Source organism: Bombus vosnesenskii, unplaced genomic scaffold (genome assembly GCF_011952255.1).
Source record: "Bombus vosnesenskii isolate JDL3184/JDL3185 unplaced genomic scaffold, Bvos_JDL3184-5_v1.1 scf7180000013299, whole genome shotgun sequence".
NCBI classification, from domain to species: Eukaryota; Metazoa; Arthropoda; class Insecta; order Hymenoptera; family Apidae; genus Bombus; species Bombus vosnesenskii.
This window is the reverse complement of record NW_022882949.1, coordinates 1,265,186-1,285,376: the sequence shown is the minus strand read 5'-3', so window position 1 is coordinate 1,285,376 and position 20,191 is coordinate 1,265,186. Positions and strand designations below refer to the sequence as shown.

General features: G+C 30.9%; 2 protein-coding genes across 13 annotated transcripts in view; one reads left to right on the top strand and one right to left on the bottom strand.

The window, feature by feature from the left end:
* Positions 1 to 1,396: 1,396 nt before the first annotated feature.
* Positions 1,397 to 8,745, top strand: LOC117233914 (transmembrane protein 47). 3 transcript variants are annotated; one of them, XM_033494621.1, is made up of 6 exons: positions 1,397 to 1,842; positions 2,847 to 2,918; positions 4,456 to 4,642; positions 4,715 to 4,864; positions 4,981 to 5,043; positions 5,144 to 8,745. In XM_033494621.1, the coding sequence occupies exons 2-6, from the start codon at positions 2,868 to 2,870 to the stop codon at positions 5,356 to 5,358; spliced, it is 666 nt and encodes a 221-aa protein (XP_033350512.1). In that variant the 5' UTR covers positions 1,397 to 1,842; positions 2,847 to 2,867; the 3' UTR covers positions 5,359 to 8,745. The 3 variants fall into 3 exon arrangements, with proteins under 3 accessions (XP_033350512.1, XP_033350513.1, XP_033350509.1); XM_033494622.1 differs by lacking the exon at positions 1,397 to 1,842 and adding an exon at positions 2,453 to 2,557; XM_033494618.1 differs by lacking the exons at positions 1,397 to 1,842; positions 2,847 to 2,918 and adding an exon at positions 3,430 to 4,031.
* Positions 8,746 to 9,352: 607 nt separating this feature from the next.
* LOC117233912 (rho guanine nucleotide exchange factor 10) overlaps positions 9,353 to 20,191 on the bottom strand; it is a 47,775-nt gene continuing 36,936 nt past the window's right edge. For all 10 annotated transcript variants that reach the window (XM_033494603.1, XM_033494602.1, XM_033494606.1 and 7 more), the window contains 10 exons: positions 16,302 to 16,515; positions 15,711 to 15,948; positions 15,215 to 15,397; positions 14,835 to 15,131; positions 14,660 to 14,752; positions 14,374 to 14,598; positions 14,132 to 14,293; positions 13,810 to 14,016; positions 13,417 to 13,731; positions 9,353 to 13,286 (listed from right to left, as the gene is read on the bottom strand). In XM_033494603.1, the coding sequence (XP_033350494.1) occupies positions 11,418 to 13,286; positions 13,417 to 13,731; positions 13,810 to 14,016; positions 14,132 to 14,293; positions 14,374 to 14,598; positions 14,660 to 14,752; positions 14,835 to 15,131; positions 15,215 to 15,397; positions 15,711 to 15,948; positions 16,302 to 16,515 (3,803 nt within the window). In that variant the 3' untranslated portion in view covers positions 9,353 to 11,417. The remainder of the gene's footprint in view (positions 13,287 to 13,416; positions 13,732 to 13,809; positions 14,017 to 14,131; positions 14,294 to 14,373; positions 14,599 to 14,659; positions 14,753 to 14,834; positions 15,132 to 15,214; positions 15,398 to 15,710; positions 15,949 to 16,301; positions 16,516 to 20,191) is intronic.

Genomic DNA, 20,191 nt, shown 5'->3' with positions numbered 1-20,191 from the left:
TAGCCTTACTGCAATAATGTTGAAACATTATTATTAACTGTAATAATAATGAAACATGTTGTTGGTTGTTTTTTGATCTATGAATAATCAGAAAAATTATCAAAATTTAGTTAATTATTTTTATTCTATATGTAACATAATAATTTACAATTATTATATGATTTTATAGCACAGTCTATGTATTTAGTCATGAAAACATTCTTTTATCAGTATTCTAATGAAAGAATGTTGAAATTACTCAGGCGTCGTAAAAAATGATATCGCATTTCACGTATACATGATTTCACAAATCAGCTACATTTATTTGTTTAAGATATAGATATTGAAATAATGAAATCCTTTAAGACTAATCACAGCTTTTATGTATGTTTCAGTTATGTTCTTTCCTCTAATTTTAGTTGAATAATTTCTTTAACTGATGTTGATATATGTATAAACATTTGAAACATCAAATGACATAAAATCTAGATTTGATATATAACGATATTCACATGTATAATGTAGATAGGTTTATGTGTTAGTTTAAAGAAGCGTGTAATGGTGCTGACGTCATTCACTGACGTCATCATCATATTTAGAAAGATGCACATGTTTCACGTGCTCAACCAGATTTGTACTATCAACCTTTTCCAAAATTTTGTCTTGTATTAAATTGTCAATAAACTACTCCAATTTTTTTACTTAGAACACAATAAGTATTGAAAATTTCAAGTAAACATTATAATGTAATATAATAATGTTATATCATATGATTGGTATAATTTACTATTTTTAATTACTAAATTGCATGTAGCATATTTTTTATATACATGCATTTGTTACATACAAATAATTTTATTATTTATATGTATATAACATAATTTGTTACATACAAATTGAGATATATGTCATTAAATGCAATTGTCATATTAGATTGCGCATGATATCTTTAATTTCATAAATTTCATTGTATTTAATGCAACATATATTATAATTCAAAAGTTCCGCATGAATATACGTGAGTTTTAAAAAACTTGTCGATTCACAACATATTCATACATATAATTAGTGTTTAAATAAATGTTTATATTATTTAACAATATAAAATTATTGTAAATATAAAATATTTAAAATAAATATAAATATAGAATATTATTTTAAATATTTTCATTCATGTTATGTATACAAACAACAATTACGAAAGAATTTATTGCATTATCTTTATTAATTAATATTATCTTTATATTATATTATATTATTACCTAACATTACTGTTATTTTTATTGTTTAATTTTTATTTAATATTATTGATAAAAATAACTTATGAAACAGATTGGATTTATTATATGTATATGTTTAGACACAATAAGAGACATTTTTAGAAATATATAAAGTTTAGAGCATTGAAAATTAATATAGCAATTTAATTATATCAATTTTTAATGTTAATTTTTAATATAGCTACTTTGACAACATAACCTAAGAAAATGGATGGAAATGCCAATCAGTGTCGAGGTTACAAATCACACAGAAGGAGGACCAATAAGAGTGTTCGTCCCTTACAAGCTCTCCAAGCGATTATTCATTGAGTCTATCTGTGTTCCTTTATTGTATATGTATCAGTAGTACCAGAATATACTTCAGTATACATATAGTAAATGTATTGTTGAAACTTGTGTTGACATTTCTAGTGACATAACCCTTAAGATTGAATCACATTATTGTTTTTATCGTTGAATCGGATTTTATATTTATACACAACTTTTTCTTAAGCTAGCAAACTCTAAACTCACATCTATTTATTAAATGTTCGATGTGTGTGTAGTGACTGATAAGGTTATAGAGTGAATATACCAATCATTTGTAAGTGTCTTATTTTGTTAAGATGAAAAATTATTTTTCATCGGATGAGTAGTGCACTACTGATGATATGCGCATTGTGCGGGACGTCAGTGATATAGGATATTGCAAATCTTTATTACCCTGTTTGTTTCCTAGAAGAGTGACTCAACCAAGAAAAATACATTTTATCAGAAAATTACTTTAAAATGAAAAGTTTGAAGTGTTGGAAAACTATTAGTTATCCATCTATTTAAAAAAAAGTTTTATTTAAAATATTTGTAATAGTCTGAATTTTGTAGGCTTTCTAATAAAATATAATTTAATATGTATATTATTTAAAAAATAGTTGAAACTTCTATTTTTTCTTGTGACACATTGGACTCGGTAAATAATATAATTTTGTTAAGGAATCATGCCACTCTCATAATAACAAGTGGTTTGCTTTTAGAACAGAATTGACGATTGTTAAGACGTGTTAATCTTTTAGAAAACCAACAATTTATGGTTGATATACATGAACAGGTTGACTCAGTGTATAATATTTTTCTATTTCTGGAATTTATAACAAGTATTTACACGTATTAAGTATACAAGTATTAAGTATAGTTTACTATGTTAGTTAACTCAAGTTATATTATTAGATAGAAGCTTCTACTGCAATGTGTTAAGAAGTTTGTACTGATTAAAACATAAAATATTTTAAAAGCTGTACACATACTGAATAAAGTTATAAAAGGTGATTTTAGGAAGTAAACTTTCCATTTTTGTAAAATATATTATGTATAAAAAATAAATATGAAATAGATGAAAAAAATTTACCACAATGATCTTTACTTTGTTTATCTGATTTAACATATCATTATAAATGGTTATTCATTTCTTTTATTATTTATATTTTTTACAAAATGATTATTTGATGATTATTTTTATGATTAATGATTCCATTACATTACTTACAATTTTATTCTATTAGTACTATTGTTTTCATTTTTTTTTTTATTATTATGAATTAATTTTATTTTCAGATACACTTATAGACACAAACAATGCCACAAGCAACCACTATTGAAACAATCACTATTACTAGACCTTTCAAGGTAAGTTTCAAATGTTTTAATTTATTTTTAACCTCAATATGTTGTATGAATCTTATCTTATATTCTCAAAATATTTATAATTACAGATATATTATTATAAAACATTAAAAATTATTCTAAATTACGAATTGATCAAAATATCATAAATGGAATTTGATTTAAAAATATCAATCAATATGACTAAATTTCGAATCCCTATGTTATATTATTACTATTGCTAATAATTAGACTGGGGATGTTTATGCATTTTTGGGAAATTTAAGGGTGTAAAAATCCACATTATATTTAAAGTATAGTATTTTATAATATTTAGTGGATAAAAGGAATTTCTATTTGCCTCCAAATTTTTTAATTATGTTCTTAAAAATATAAAAATGTATAAACATCCGCATTTTATTAATAACATACAATATATCAATAAAGATAGAATACATATATCAATATCCACTTAAGAAAGCTGAATTATTTGTACAGTCACGTGATTAGGAAAATTTCCAAAAATGGAAGCGTTCGTCTCAAGTTTCGTCTATCCTAAAAAGCACCCTCTATCACGTACGCGCACTGCGCCACGACCTTTAATGGGCGCAGCTTCCCTGGAACCCAATTACTCCCCCAACTTCGGATGGAGATTGTCTCTATTCGATCTTGCTAGCCAAACGATATTTTTCCATTTTTTTTTTTAGTGAATAAACCAATATAGAAACAAAGGAGATAGCTCTACCAACAAAATGTACTTCGCGTGGCGTTCGAAGCGGGAACTTGATTAGAAAAATTATTGTTTCATTCGTATCGAACAAAGGTATATATACGGGAAACGCGAGCTGTGTTTACCCTGGAAGTGTTTGTCATTTTGGGAGAGTTCCATGTCTCTGAATCGTTTCTAAATGCTTTCTCGACGTCTGTTGAGGGTGATGTGCGGAGGAGTGTACGATGTCCCGTAAATGGTATTCGTTGAAGAGACCAAAGAAAGTGTGAAGAGTTCGAGACCCTCTTAATTAGATAGGTGCATTTTGGTTTTGTCCGTTGGGACTAATCTTAACAGTGTACGCTGGATTTACGATGATCATGTATACAGTCGCGGAAGATCACATGGGCGATACTGAGATCGCACAGGTATATTCGGGATGTCTTTTTTATAAGTTTGTAGAGGTGATAATGAGTACTTTGTGTAATGATTGATTGTTTATGTACAGTAGTTTATGAAAGTATTTGAACACTTGTAGAAACTTTTTATAAATATATTATGTATTATACAAAGTATTTTGAAATTTTATCAACTTTGTAAAGGCACTTTAGTATCATAATTATATTGGTCAAGTTTGAAATAAATCTGAAAATGTATACATAGAAGTTGTATTTGTACTTTGAGAAGTTCAACTTACATAGTTCAGAAAGTGCAGTTGATCAGTTTGCCTTCTGAGAGGCTTAAATAATATTGGAGTTAAAATTCTATAGTATTGTGTAGTACAGAATTAATGATGAAAATATACTTTTCTGAATTAAATGATAAAGGTGCAATTTTGTTTTTATGTTACAGGTGATAGCATTCATATGTGGAATAATAGTAATATTATTAATGATAATGGGTTTAGCCTCTACCGACTGGTTAATGGCATTGGGATGGAGACAAGGTCTATTTGCACATTGCATTGAAGAAGCAGCACCTACTCCTCTCCCATTTAATGTGCCAGATTCGGCAGGATGTTTCCAAGCTAGAGACGTTGGTATGTTCAAACAAAATAATTACATTTGGTAGAATTCTTTAAGCAATTAATTTAGTTTTTCTATCTTTACAGCTTATATAAAAGCAGCTGCTGCCTTATGTGTCATATGTCTAATAACAGATATTGCAGCAACGATCCTCACTGGTCTTGGTTTGAGGTCACAAGATAATCGTGACAAACATAAATATTATAGATTTGCAGTCTTCTGCATGGGATTTGCATGTAAGATTCATTACTTAAAACAGTAAATATATGTATGGTATTTTTGTAATATAAATATATGTATGTATAGTCTATATATTTTTGTAAAGTACATCTATATTTTTCTTATATTTTAGTGGTATCACTCTTAATAGCTTTAGTAATATACCCAGTGTGTTTCGCTGCAGAACTTAACTTTGGTAAGTTTGTATATCTCTAAAATATATATTTTAAAATTCCTACCAAATGATCAATTCCACCTTTTTAAATATTTTATATGATAAGAATTATATTATACAGGAAACCGATCAATGTGGGAATTTGGTTGGGCATACGGAGTTGGTTGGGGTGCAGCTATATTTTTGTTTGGTGGAGCAGTGTTGTTATTATGCGATAAGGAAAGCGAAGAAATTTATTACAAAGAAAGAAAAATCGTTCGCGATGATGTCGGTGGCGGCGGTTCTATGATTGGTATGGGACATCATGGTGGACGAAGTGGGACGCAATTAGCCTAGTGGCATTGCTCCCTGCCCGACGTTGTTCTCTAGGTGATTAATTTCTTCTTTTTCTGTCCTCACCATTTGATACATTTATGGAGAAAAACGTACACATGTATAAGAGTGAATGGTTTTTATATATAGTCTACTTGTTACACCAACATGTATTGGACATAATTATCACTTTGATATAGGATGTACGAAACATCTTATCGACGAAAACAAGGTTCGTAAATTGACTGAAACTTGATTAATTCGTTCGTGGGTTACCAATTTCCAATTTCTCATAGTAACAATTTTGGGACCATTGCTCCATTCAGTTTATTATAAAATTATGTGTTATGTATATTATATAACTACAAATATTTTTTATGTAGTATGTTTACATCATTCCTTTTACATTTGTTAATTAACTTTTCATACCATTATTACAATGGTAGCATTGATGTTGCGTTTCTTACCTGTGAAACATTACAACAAAGCCACAATTATTATTGCTTATTTTTAAAGTAAAGTGACAAAAGCCATAATCATTATTGCTTACTTTTAGAGTAAAGTGACAAGCAATATTTTTAATATGAATTACTCAATCTGCTAGCATTTATAACTTTTTGTTAGAGTTTATTACTGTGCCTGCGTCAACAATATATTATCGTATTTGGCCGACGTTAAAAATGAGATTTGCCGTTCGAAAATAGCAAACAATACCGGAGTACTTAAATAAAGTTTGATACTTCTTCATTTATGAAGATTTAGGCAAAGATTCCAGTAACAAAAAGTTAAAAAACGTACGAGTAATTAATACGATCATAGGCTCAGATACTGCCTGATCTTTAGTCAAAGAATGAGTATCATCAATTATTATTTTTATATAAAAATTGCAGCTTTGATTTAGTTACTATTTATTACGTTTATTTCTTATATACTGTATGTACATATACATTTATATGTATATATATTAGATGCTAGTAATTTATTACTTGCTTGCATTTATTTTTCTTACTATTATTGAAAGTGATATTTGTTTTAATCAAATGATTTATATTATCAAGGCGTTCACTAATATTTTTGGTATATTATTATTATTTATATCTTCATACATTTTGCAATAAAACTTGGCCAAAAATTGTTTTAAGCGATATATTGTGATTACATACACGCACACAAACTATATAAATGAAATAACAAAAATTTCAAGTGGTCTTCTGTGCTGGAGGAAAGTAGCACCTATGAAGAAAATAATTGCATGCTTGGGCACATTATTGATTAGTATCAATTTTGATTAGTTATTGATTTTAAGGTATTTTGAGATGAATGATCAAGTATTATATAATGATCAAGTTCTCCATCGCATAACTATAATTTTACGGATAAATGATCATTAATTCCTATATATTATTTCTAAGATTTTTATACAAATTATTCTAAAGTTTTTCTTTGTTAATAAAAGTGCAAATGTGCAAATCTTTTTCTATTGTACTCTAGAACATGTAAAAGCATGTAATTTTCATATTTCAAGTACAGTTATTTAAATTATAAATATTTTTTATTGCAAAAAGTGTATGAAAAAAAACAGAACAATGTAATTCTGGAACTGATATGATATTTGATTTAATTATAAAAAATATCTTTAGTTATCTATCTTATATATCTCTAATTGAGGCAAAGATGTTTAATTGTAAATTTTTATTCGTGTAGATGGTTTAGTTTCATATTAATAATAATAATAATAAAAATGACTATTTTGTTCTGCCTTAATTCAAATGAGTAAAATCATTAAACTTAAATAAATAAAATCATGTATATCTATCCTTTGTCAATATGTTAATGTAATTAAATGTTCGAGGTGGTCTGTATAAATTGAACAAATTATAACGCTGGTATGAATTGTTATAATAATTTATATATTTCAATATTTTCATTATGTTTTATTTTTATTTAATAAAAGGAAAGATTAGTATGTGTCATCGTATTAAGAGTAATTATATTAAATTATCACACCACTTACCAAGCATGTATGCAATGTGAGAGCTGACATATGTATGCATTATAAGTTTCTAATGATATTTTCAATATTACAGAAATGAAAAACAAAAACAGTAATATTGAAAATTCATTAAATTGGATAAAAACAAATTTCTAGCAGTATTATGTATTTCATAGTAACTCTTAATTGGTAACCATATCTTTTTTCTACTTGATTTTTATGGAATGAACATTTCATAATTTTCATCTACCGTCTGTAAGGAGAAGTTTCAACTTCCCCGTGAGTTAAATATATTTTAAGTTAAAAACAGCACCAAATATTTAAGTGTGCGACAGAATAGAGGCAGCTCGGGCAGGTATTATCTATTATGTTATCTGCATTACATACGTGTACGTATATGTATATATAGGTATTTTATAAATACATGTAATAGAATGATAACAGTTGCAGTTATGGCGACACTCTAATAAGAAAAAGGTTTGAAACAGGAAACCCGTACATGCACTTCGTATGACGCGGCAAATCAATCATGCTTTTTACAATGAAAGACAAATTCGTATTTTAATGTTAAGGAGTTACAGTGCGTTTGATTCTTTAACAAACACTGTCGATTTGCGCCTTTCGATTTTGATATACTTTTAAACGAAGTACCATGTAAGATTTAAGCATATAATTAAATATCGAAATATGTTTGAAGATGGAGAAAAATGAACAAATTACTATATGTTAATTAAGACGTTTATAAGTAACAACAAACAACTTATAGCATAAAAAAGGGGGACATTTCATGTTATCACAAACTGAATATATAATGTAAGTATTCTGTTTGTATGTGCATCTTTTCTGCTGTACTTTATACTTTAGTACCTTAAAATAAAAAACAGGGAATAGAAAGTAAAGTTTCAAGAAACTAATGTTCTAAGATGTTGCAAATTGTAATTTCTGAGAATTTACGTAATCGAATCCACGTTTCGAAGTTGCAATCAAGAGAAATCACCATTTTTAACTTAAAAGAAAATACCGCTATATATAGCGATTTGTTAAATAACTGTCAACAAAGCTTGTATTTCTGTATTAGAAGTGCAATGTAGATAAATTCATTTTCCGCTCTACTATCACGATATATGTATATGTAAGCAAACAGACGAAGATGATTGTAATTAAATAACTATAGATATAATGTAGAATTAATAGAGCACCATGCCAGAGTAAAAAAACCTTGGTAGTTTGTTACATACATGCATACATACAGTCTTGAAACAAAAATGAATTCTCTGTCATGTATAATAAATATATACATATATTGAAATTAAGTAGTGAGATGAAAATAATTAAATGAATGCTGCTGTAAATGTGTAATTTCTGTAATGTCTTTATTATGTATTTCTTTTTTTTCGAGATATTACACTTATGTTAACGGAATATTATAGAGAAGTTTTTGTTACCAGAAAATTGTTTCAATGATGATTATTTTCTAATTTGTACATTGTAATAAATATACATCGTATTCTAATACGTGAGAAGGAAACTTTTAAAGAATTATTTACAGGAACAAAACTATGTTGTAGAAGATTCATTGTACGTAAAAAAGTTCATCAAAAAAGGTAACTGACAAAAGTAGTGAAACGTAAAATACTTATTTCATATTGTATAGTACACATATCGTACTTATTCATGCATATCGTAGTAAGTCTCATGAAAGTTATTAACGTAGGAATAAAAAAATGTGTAAATTCGTATTCTGCGTTAAGAAATATTCGAAGCGACATGAGTAGAATTATATGTAGGAATAACAAATTATTTATGCGCCATATTATGATGTAAACATATCGTAATATTGTACAAAGAATAAACCATATACTTGAAAACCTATATTATTCAGAATTTTATTTTACTACTTAAACCTTACATACTCATATGGTAACATAAATCTATTAATCTTCAAATTGTTGTTAATTATGAAGTTGCAAATATTTCATAATAATTGAGAAAGTGAAAGGTAGAAGGAATAAAGAATTTTATACATTCGTTTTTTAAATAATTATAATATCCAGCAATATAGCAATACAAAGTGAAAATCATTGAATCGAATAGCTTTTTCGAACGCTAACGTAACAAAATTTTCGAGTTTCGTACATAACAATAATACAACGTTACGACTTTTTTTAAGTAATAAATATATGCGCGCGCAATGTATGTGTGTATAACGTGTGCGTGTACCGTGTGTGTAAAATAAAGTATTGCTGAATAAATTCCACGTGTATGTATCATTCGTATAAATACAAAATAAGATTACATTTATGTATATATTTATATAAACCTAAACAGAAAAAAAGTAGTGTACAAAATATAAATCTATCCAGGATTCATTTGCGATATAAAAATTAATTTCCTCGGAAAATATGATATGTACACGCAGACTCGTTCGTCCATGCCGGTAGCGAAAAACTTAACAGCATATTTGCGACAAAACTACGATATACTTCTCTCACTGGGTAACTGATATAAACTTTTTTCCATCTTCTAAACCTCTTTTTTTGCCTGGTCGATCGTATCACAAGTAAAGAACGGACAACATGCAATGTCATCGATCTTCAGAGATCTTTTTGTTTTGCGCATCCTTTCTCTCAACCACCATTTTTCTTCCTTCTTTTGAGAAATCTTTATCGCGTTTGGCAGTAAAATATATATCAAAAATGTTCAACGTACTAACGTTTATAAAAGATATAAAATATATCTTACGTACCTTCAAAAAATGCTATTAAATATTACCGAATGATCTATAACATCATTTAGTAAAGAACAATAGCAACATGAGATTCATTTTTTTTTAAAGCATTAGAAAAACCAAACTTCAAATTTTTTCACTTTTATTCTACCAATAAAAAAACTAAATGTGTCCAATAAATTTGGTTGTATATTTTGAATTTTCTTTTTTTTTTTTCTTTATTTTATTGATGCAAGAAAAACTTAAAGAAAATGTTAAATATTGTCAAAGATTTTGCGTATGCTAGGCGCAGTTAATGCATCAAAAAGGTTAAATCACAGGTGCTGCTCTGTGCACTTTATTTCGTCCCCAGCTTACAAAAATTGGGGTTTTCTTTTAAACTTTCATTTACAAGATTTGAAATGAAAACACGAGAAACACTTAAAAATTCTATCGTCTTTCCCTCACGACGCGAAACGTCCTGCGTATAAAGCGTAAGATAACGTTTTATATTCATATATCTTACAAATTCATGTGCACATCACATGATTCCCACCGAATAACACAAAAGCTCGAAATATGGAATTTCAAATCAATGGTATTCAAATCATGTTCATTTTTATCCGCCATATTAAATTTCAAATTAATCCATTAGTAATCTTCGATTTTTTGTTCAATTATTTATAAGAATACCACTGCTTTAAATTGTTTTTATACGTAACTACAGAAATAACAATGTTTATTAAAATACACGTTGAAAGATTAATTCTTTCTTCCAATAACGCGCACACTCGTATATCAGTACATATTTTCAAAACCCAATATTTAATTACGTTTATATAGTTATACACATATACTCAACGCTTTTTGTTCCGTTAAATGTGCTTCCTTTCTTTACTCTTTTAAATAAAAGAAAAATATAAATAAACATATACGAGTGTACACGAAAGAAACACAACAGCCTAAGAGAAAGGAATATAAGATCTTGACCGTATTGAAGGACTAAAGAGTGTATAATAAAATACGAGATTTCTACTTCCTCTTTCTGTGTTGTTTAGAGAGCTACACGAAAAAACTAGATCTTTGCACTGCAAACGATAAGAACGTTCGAGAAATGTTGAACATCATTTTCAAACATAGTTCCAAGAGATATTCATATCGAACACTCGTTGCGACTAAACTTAAAAACTACGCTAATTAACGAATCCTTACCGAGTATCCTTATTAATTAAGTGGATATCAGTTTGACAATAGTTTCTTATTTTTTTTTTCCTTTTTTGGTCCTATACGCCGATACTACAGAGCTCGCCATCGGCTATTGAAAGCATTTTTTAAACATTTCTATCCATACTGGCGTAATGATAGGCCTAGTGTAACTGAGTATCATAACTTCATTTCCCACAATACGATATGGGCATCGTTGCTGTTAGGATCTTTGAAAGTGTAACCCGATTTAGAGCCTTTGTCGGTGACCGATTGCGCGTTTAACTGTCTCCAATTGATGTAACCTCGACCACCCATTAATGTTAGAACGGTTTTTTTAGGCTGTTCAATTTGTTGTAACGTTTTATTGATCTTTTTACCGTTCGTTTTCAAATTATTGGGCGGTGATATCGTTTCCGGTACAGACTGTGCTATACTACTGTTGGGAGTAGTCGTTTCATAAGGACCATTTCGACTAGCTGTACTACTATTTCGAGATAATTTGCCAGTTTTCAATGAAAGATTCTCTTCAGAGCCAGAAGACGTATAGAGAGAACTTGCATGAGAATCGACTGACCAATTCGACAAGTCGAGCGATCTGGGTCTGGTAATTTTCATTTTCAGTCTACGATCTAAGGTACTAACTTTATTTGGTATGGCTGCCAGTTCTGGATCGCTTCTTCTTAGTGGCTCGTAAATTAAATCAATACCAGAGCTATTCTCGTTTTCATAATCTTTCACATACATTAATTCTCCGTATAAGCCGTAGACGTCGCAATTCTCTCCAGAGCTCTGCGATCCGGACATCGAGCTTGACAGAAAGCCCCCACCAGATCCGAGCCCTCTGGGAAGTGTCTTCGAACCTCTGTACTCGTATTCTTTGCTACGTTTTCGTCTTAACATTACTGGGCTGCTCGCCAATTGTTGTTTCAATTTCAATATACTGTTTGACATAGAGGAATCCAAACTTGCTCGATCTCTATTCCTACTACTATCAGATTCCTTTGACCGTAACTGTACAGTTTCCTCGTCGGCGATTTCATCGGTTGTACAGCTTATCGTGTTCTTTGGATTCTGAATGGCAAGTAAGAAGGTGATAGGACCGAAGTGCGCGTGATATGAAATATTTACACGGCCACTAATGATAGGTACTCCTTCCAACCGTGGCAGGGGAATCGTAAGACTGATGCCTACGTTTGTACCGACCCAGAGTAAGCCCTTGCACGCTAAAAGTGCTGTCACAGTGACTGCAGTTTGATTGTTGTTTAAGTTATCGCCACAAGAATTTGAGGCATTGTTTGACCTCGTTACTCTCAACACGTTGGATGCTATATTGATGTCTTGCAGGTGTTTGAAAGTTTCTGTATGATACAGGCAAACGGTGCTGGAATTCTTAAGAGCAACCCAGAGACCTACTCCGGAATGAGCCATAAGTTTCACACTGCCAACGTGTTCGTGTTGCGCGCTGAAACTTTTCGTAATGTCACCACTGACTGCGTTAAGTACCCAAACTTTTTTGCCGCAAGCAGCATAAACAGACGCGTTAATTGGCATCAAGCAAGAGACCGGTTCGCTGCCTAGAGATATTACAAACGGATCTCTCAGATTCCAAGTGCCGTCCACTTGCCTTTTGAACAGGAGAAGTAAACCAATTCCTAGGGCGACGAAAACGTTGTCACAATGATACTTGATTTGTATCACTGGACCTGAGACGGAATAGTTTCCAAGTTCTTCTTGCTTTTCAGGTTCCGAGGCGATGTAGATCAAAATTTTCCGAGAGTCCGTACCCATCCACACGAGATCGCTCGCTAATGAGAGTGGATCGGAAGAAACACCCTTTACGAACTCTATGGCGGCGACTCTAGTCTCTACCAAATCAAAAGCTGTAATTTGCTTCAAGGAACTTGCCGAGGCTGTTGTGGATTGACCAAATACTGTTACGTGACTGGATATACCGTCGCCTGTACATATCCACAAGTAACTTTGACTTCTTCCACGACGTCTCGTGGGACGTGGATTCTGCGTGGTATAATAGCAGCCGCAACGTACCTGAAAAACATCGTTTTATTATGTATAAACATTGCTGATAAAATTTAAAAAAGATAATTAAAAAGATAATTAGAATATTATGTTTGCAAATAATTAAAAAAAGAATATTTTATGGTAGTAAAAATCTTACCTCTGTCTGATGTTGCGAATGATATACTTGTTGGGAACTAACGAAAAGTGGCATTTTCGTAGATGGTCGCTGTTCTTGTTCAGGTACTTCCCAAGATGGCGAATTATTTGGATCCAAGGCTAGCTGTGCTAGTCTAAGCTCCGTTATCCAGTCTTTCTTCACCAAAGGATTTTCGGTTTGAAACGTGTACATCTGTCCTTGCTTCGTTACTAATTGCAGGCAACAACTATCTGCCCAAACCATGTCTTCATCTTTTTGTTGTATTGAAAGTTGTATGGATTGCAGAATTTGTTTAGTTTTCTCAAGCGTCATACCCTTTGAATTCAAAATGTTTTTATTTGTATACGTATAAAATCAAAATAAATATAGTTTGTTTCATGTAATTTGGCTTACCTCGTATTTACCCTTTAGTTGTGCGACTAAATCGCTTATCCTAGACATGACTTCATAGTCATGCATTAGATCGTTCATCTCTACGCAGAGACTATCGGCACCCACTTGTCCGCAATCGCCGCTCTTGTCAGATTTTAGGCTTCCGCATTTATTTAGACCAGCAGTCAGTAAACGACTTAACGTTGGTGAAGTGCTTGTATCCTGAATCTGTAGTATAACATAATATTGTTAACATTATTATTATTGACGATATTAATTTTCGTCATGAAAAATATACTATAAACCGTTAGTAATCGTTATTAATTGTGTACCGTTCCTATACCTCAATATCCGACACAGGATATGTCCATTTCAAAGTTAATCTTTCACTCCCGCTAAAATCTTCTGCGGATCTTGGAGTTACCGAAACGCACACTACAAGATCATTCAATAATAATAACCTTCTTCTTTTAGACTTTGTTATCATGCCGTTTTGATTAAATTCCTAAAACAATTTACCATGATATAAATGATACAAATTATATTAGAATATCTGAAATGGCGTTAAGGATATACTACACTTACCAACTGCGTAACATTATCTTCTCTTATAAGATACCTAGATGACGACGAAAGAGGTCGATGGGACAATTTCCCAGATACGTGTCGAAGCATTTCTTTAAACGCTTGGAACTGTTCCGCTTCACGTTTCCTTTCATTCAACATTTCCGCCAAACTCTCTAATTGGGTCAACGCCAATTGCAACGACATTCTATCGTGATGACCTTGTGGCGTGTGTTTCAGTAAATCCTAACAAAACGTTTGCATTATTTCAATGTAGCCGTTAAAAACAAAAATAAAAGATACTTACTTGTAAGAATAGTATAAATTGTGGAAACCTCTGCACAGGTTTTACCATTAATCCAAAGAAGGACAATCTATCGTGTGCACTTATTTGTTTCACCTAAAATACAATCATAACCATTATATAAAAATTCAATTACTATAGAATATAATCATTAGCAAATATTGTTATGGATTTATACCTTGAAAAAATCGGCTAGCGCAGTCTTTCTTTTTGATTCTTGCTTAGCCAAATCCATAGCTACTGAAAAATTATTTATAAACCCACTATAAATGTCAAGAACGATAGCTTTGCTGAAACTTGCTACAAACACGTCTCCTAACTTTTCGTCCTTGTCCCATGAACGCACGCATTCGGCTAATGCAATTCTAAATAACGTATGGCATTGCAGAATTTCAGGCAATCTGTGGAACAATGTTGCTATTTTTGCCTGGCTCAATATAGGCGGCGAGGATTCTTCTAATGGTTTCTTATAATCCTGAAGTGCAAAATATATTTTTACATAAAGTTCTTCGAAGGAATCATATGTACATAGAATGGTTCGAACTAATATTTACGTACGTTCACTAGCCTCTGTAATGTGGACACATAACTGTTTTCAGAATGTACTATAGCTGCTACTATATGTCGACGTTTTAGCTGTTGAGGAGTTAAATTCGGAGGTGTCGGAGGAAGGGCGGGTGGAGTTTGCCTACGTTGCTGCATGCACTGAAATTGCACCATTGCACTGTTCTCCTCTTCAACCTGAAACATATATATTTCAGTAAATCTGTGTAAACCTGTACTATCGGTGTTTAGGAGAAATTCTAACTTTTTCTTAAAAGTTTTATTTTATATTGTTTGCAATAATTTTTATAATAAATTTGTTAATAGACTGTTGTAATAAAATAACTATATAAATAGAATACAAAAATAATTATTTCTTTTATCAAAGTATAAAAAAATTCTCTATAGAGAAAGATGAATCAAAATTATAAAAATAAAAAATACTATTCGTTTTCATTATTAAGGTACGAAATAATTCCTTATTTAAGATATTAATCTTCTAGATAATTACTTCACAAAGTTGCGGCATTTGAGGTGTTTTGATGGGACTGGTAAGGGATACCGTGTCGGAGGAATCCACATCATATTGTTGTGTCGATCCTCTCCGGATACTGAACCATCTAGATAGTCTTCCATGGTTTCCGGGCGAATCCAATGGGTCAGCATTGTTCACTCGCATATTTTGTGGCCTCCACTTGTCACACAGCGTCCTTGCCTTGTGCAACGTATTCCTCAATTGGCAATTGCTTCTATGGAGAATTAACAATTGTTCCGATTAATTATAAACGCCCTCAGGAGGATGCCAGTGTGGGAAGAAATAGCAGACCAATGATTGATTCGCTGAACCAACAACAATTGTATTGATGAACTGATTCAAATCATTAGGTTTCTTCCTCTCTTTAATGACAATTTGAAAAAAGATATTAAATGAAAAAGTTTAAATTTCATAAAAATATTTAAATTATGTATTATGGAAAATCGGTATCTCTTTTTTTAGATATTAGGAAACTTTTAATTATTGGATATCAATAAATGACATCAAATCTAGTTATTCGTAGCTATTATTTATTATTAAAAATTATCCGATGAAATTGGTGCTTACTTAATACTGATATTACTCTTCTCACTTTCGTCGTCCGAGGAAAGGTCATGATCCGATGCTGAGCACCAAGAGTCCTCGCTTCTAGCCGACTGTGTCGACGTATTGGACCTAGTTGCCTCTAAGGAGGGATGATGTTGTCTGTGCGTTTGGCCGACAGTTTCCATTTTAGTCGGTCCTACGTCATCCCATGATCTACACCTTGAGCGTGGTTCATCTATAATGAAATGACACATGTTAGTCTCAAATTATTATAACTTAAGCGCCATAATGAAAATTATTAATAATTAAATTATCATTAATAAGAACATCCAGATTCATCCCTTTTATTACGACCTTATTCATATAATTAATCAACAAAAGGCAATAATTACATTGAATACCGTCTCTCTTTTTTGTTTGTTTTTACCAAAAATTTAATTATTATCATCATAGAATTTTCTTTGGTTAGTTTCCCCATCCACAGCTAGATGGCGAAGAGTATTAACCGATTCCCGTAAGTTCTCAATTATTCCAAAGTTTTTATAAATACGAATCTTCCAAATTATTCCCGCGTATCGAACAAAGATCAGGAAATAATATTATCAAAGAATTTTCCTTAAAAGATAGATAGTTCCAACTAAAAGTAGGGCGTTTATTCTCTGTGTACTTTGCTCTCTTCTATTTGTTAGACACCATTAGTTGTGTAGGCATTGTTTCTAGTTCAATGGGTATGATGCCTTCGTAATTAAGTCGAAGCTGATCCCAATATTCAAACAGTTCTACTACTATGGTAAAAGACTTTTATCCTAAAATGGCACATAGCGCGATTTTCATATATTTTAAGTATGTAAAAAATTCAATAAAATACAAGTATGTAATTTAAAAAATGTTGAAAAAACTTTTTATTTGTAATTATTTTGCAATATAGAGTAGTCATAAAAGACATCAATGTGTTATTCCAACTTGAACACTACATTTATTTAATACTACATTTTCAAGAGGAAAGTAACTTTACAGTTAGCGAAACGAAAAAGAAATGGTATTACAAATCTAGTGTTTAAGGCAACATAAGTTTCGTAAGAACGTTCGCTAAACAACAACCTTCTCGAGATCAAGACAACTCATTTCCATACGCCTCTTAATACTAACTACATTTTTGTGAAACGTGTGACGACAGCCTCTATTTATACAATATGTGTCAATCGTTCTGGATTTGATCACTCCTCTTCGAAAGTGGATAAAACCTTCATTATCGATTACATATCGCACCTATTATCTTCATTTCCTCATTTTTTAAGTTACATAATGTATACCAATGAACGGGAATGTAGAGATCGTGAATTTTTATACAAATTACTATTTTTATAAATGTTGACAAATTTACATAAATATTTCTAGTAGACCATAATGTTCTTTTTTTTTTTTTAATCAATTTGTTAAACTTGCACTGTTGGCAATATTTCTCTTTATCCTAATAGTTTTCCAAATATTTGCGATTTACTAATGGAAGAACACCAAACGCTTTGGACTCGTATCATATGAAAACATTTAAACTTGCTCTAAACACGTTAGAAACAGTATAAACGAAGATAAGGGTAGTTCACTTGAGTCATTTCTTTAAAGTCATGATATTGGTTTAGTTATTTCATGCATAGTTGGTTTTTACTCGTCGTGTACTGTGAATTTGCTAAAAGAGGTATTATTGTTCGAACACGAAGCAGCTAAGAGATATAGATAACCTTTATTACCCTGAAGGTCACGGTTTCGCTCACTATTTAGTTGCGTTGTGCATTTTTGTTAAACGAGATAAATATTTCTCCTAATACAAGAAATAAATAATTATAATAATATCGTAATTAGAGTATATAAAGTTCGATAGATAACAGACAATAATATGTAGACGATGAACCTTTGAGTATATAAACAGAACACGAATTAGAGTTATTTGCTCTTATGGTAATAGTAGGAAACATACTAGAGCAAATTACTTGAAATTTTAGGAGCAACTGCCACGAAAAACTTGAAGGTTAATAATTAGACTGCGGATCAATTTGGTCAAATTCATATTTTTGTGAAAATAATTAAAAAGATGAAACCTAAATAAAGATTTTGTTTCGTTTATTAAATAGCATAATAAGTGCTATATTTTACATATTTTTGCGTATTGCGTAAATCCTAGAAATAATAACGCAAAACATAATAAGAAGTTATCTTGTTAATCCTTTTCTTATGAAGAACACTTTCACTTGCAATGTCAAAATGTATGTATACATATGGAGCGATGTGCTCGATCATTTAATTCTAACGTCATTTATGAGCTTTGCGTGGACCGCGTTTGTCCGGTCAGCAATCATTCGAATTAAACACTTGACTCGTTCCCACGTTTTAGAGACAAGCGTAGACAATGGCCAATGTTTACCTTTCCTCGTATAAAGTCAGTCAGGCAAGGCTTTAATCCTACTCTCTCACACGCTTCATCTCGAATATTTTCTCTATGATATTTTTATTCGTACAAATCATTTCATAAATATTAAGTTCATTATTCTAAATTCGTAACTTATTAAATAGCGCATGTGTACATAATGAATAAAAGGAAATATATTTTGATTATCAATGGATGGTATGTAAAAGAAAATATTTGAAAAATATTTTTATTTCTAAGAAACTTAAGACAACTTCGTTCACAGATTTTGCGTGTTTTTTTTTTTAAGTATCAAATACTTGAGAAAAACAAACGTAACAGAAGTTTAAATTAAATTCGATTAAAACCACCCAAACATGCGAAAATATTTACGCTTCGTTTATAAATGTGGGAAAGAGCGTACTAAACGCAAAACGACTTGCGTTAACCATATAGTCACCCTGATGTTAACACCAAAGTAACTTGAGCACAGCACGCACACCGGAAGACCCAATAAAACCAACAACGCGTGGAACTTACCACTTCCGTACAAGGGACAGTCTCAGCATCATACACGGTACACTCTAATTGTCAAGGAAAAGATCTAAGTTCAAGTTCAAAAGATGTCAATATCTTACAATGGATTTATATATTTTATCTTATAATATCTCCCTGTGGAAAAAATTATTTTAGTAAGTAAAAGAAGGTTCTGTATATCTTTAAGATTCCTTCTATTAAAATTCCTTATTGAATTAATATTGTAGTTAATATTCAGTGAATAATATAAATGAATACCACATAATATTGCAAATAATATTACCGAGCTCTTATAAATTCCTCCCTAATGTCAAACGACGTGTCATGCATGCATGAAGAGACTGTTTATCATTCCCTAAAGAGCTGTACGACCAACGCACCAGTGACTACTGATATTCACTTAATGTTTCACCTATTAACCTCACTAGATTTCGACGCACACTTAGTACGTGGTCATGTTCATTTGATAAACACCAGTAATAACGGCGATTATGTTCACTACATAACAATATGTCAATAAATTCGCTACGAGTATTAAATTTAAGTAATTATATAGTGTAGGTAGTACAGTTATCTTTACATTTAAAAAATAATCAGATGGATCATAAAAGATTAATAAAAATATACAAAAATACATGCTTTGTATTAAATTCTATTTAAGTATAAGAAGAAGCATAGGTTAGGTATAAGTATAGGGAGAAGCATAGGTTAAGTATAAGTATAGGGAGAAGCATAGGTTACGTAGCACTTTCGATTAAACTTGTTACAGTTGCAGCGTCAATATATGCTATATTTTTATCGATATTCCCATAACCTTGGATCTTGTATCTTAATGGAACAGCCACTGGATATTCATGAAGAATGTTCATTACATAATTCTACATACATAACCTGTACGCGCGTGTGCATCTGTTTGTCAAACATTTCAAACTTTCAATCTAGTATGAATATTGCAATAGATTAAGCTCGATTT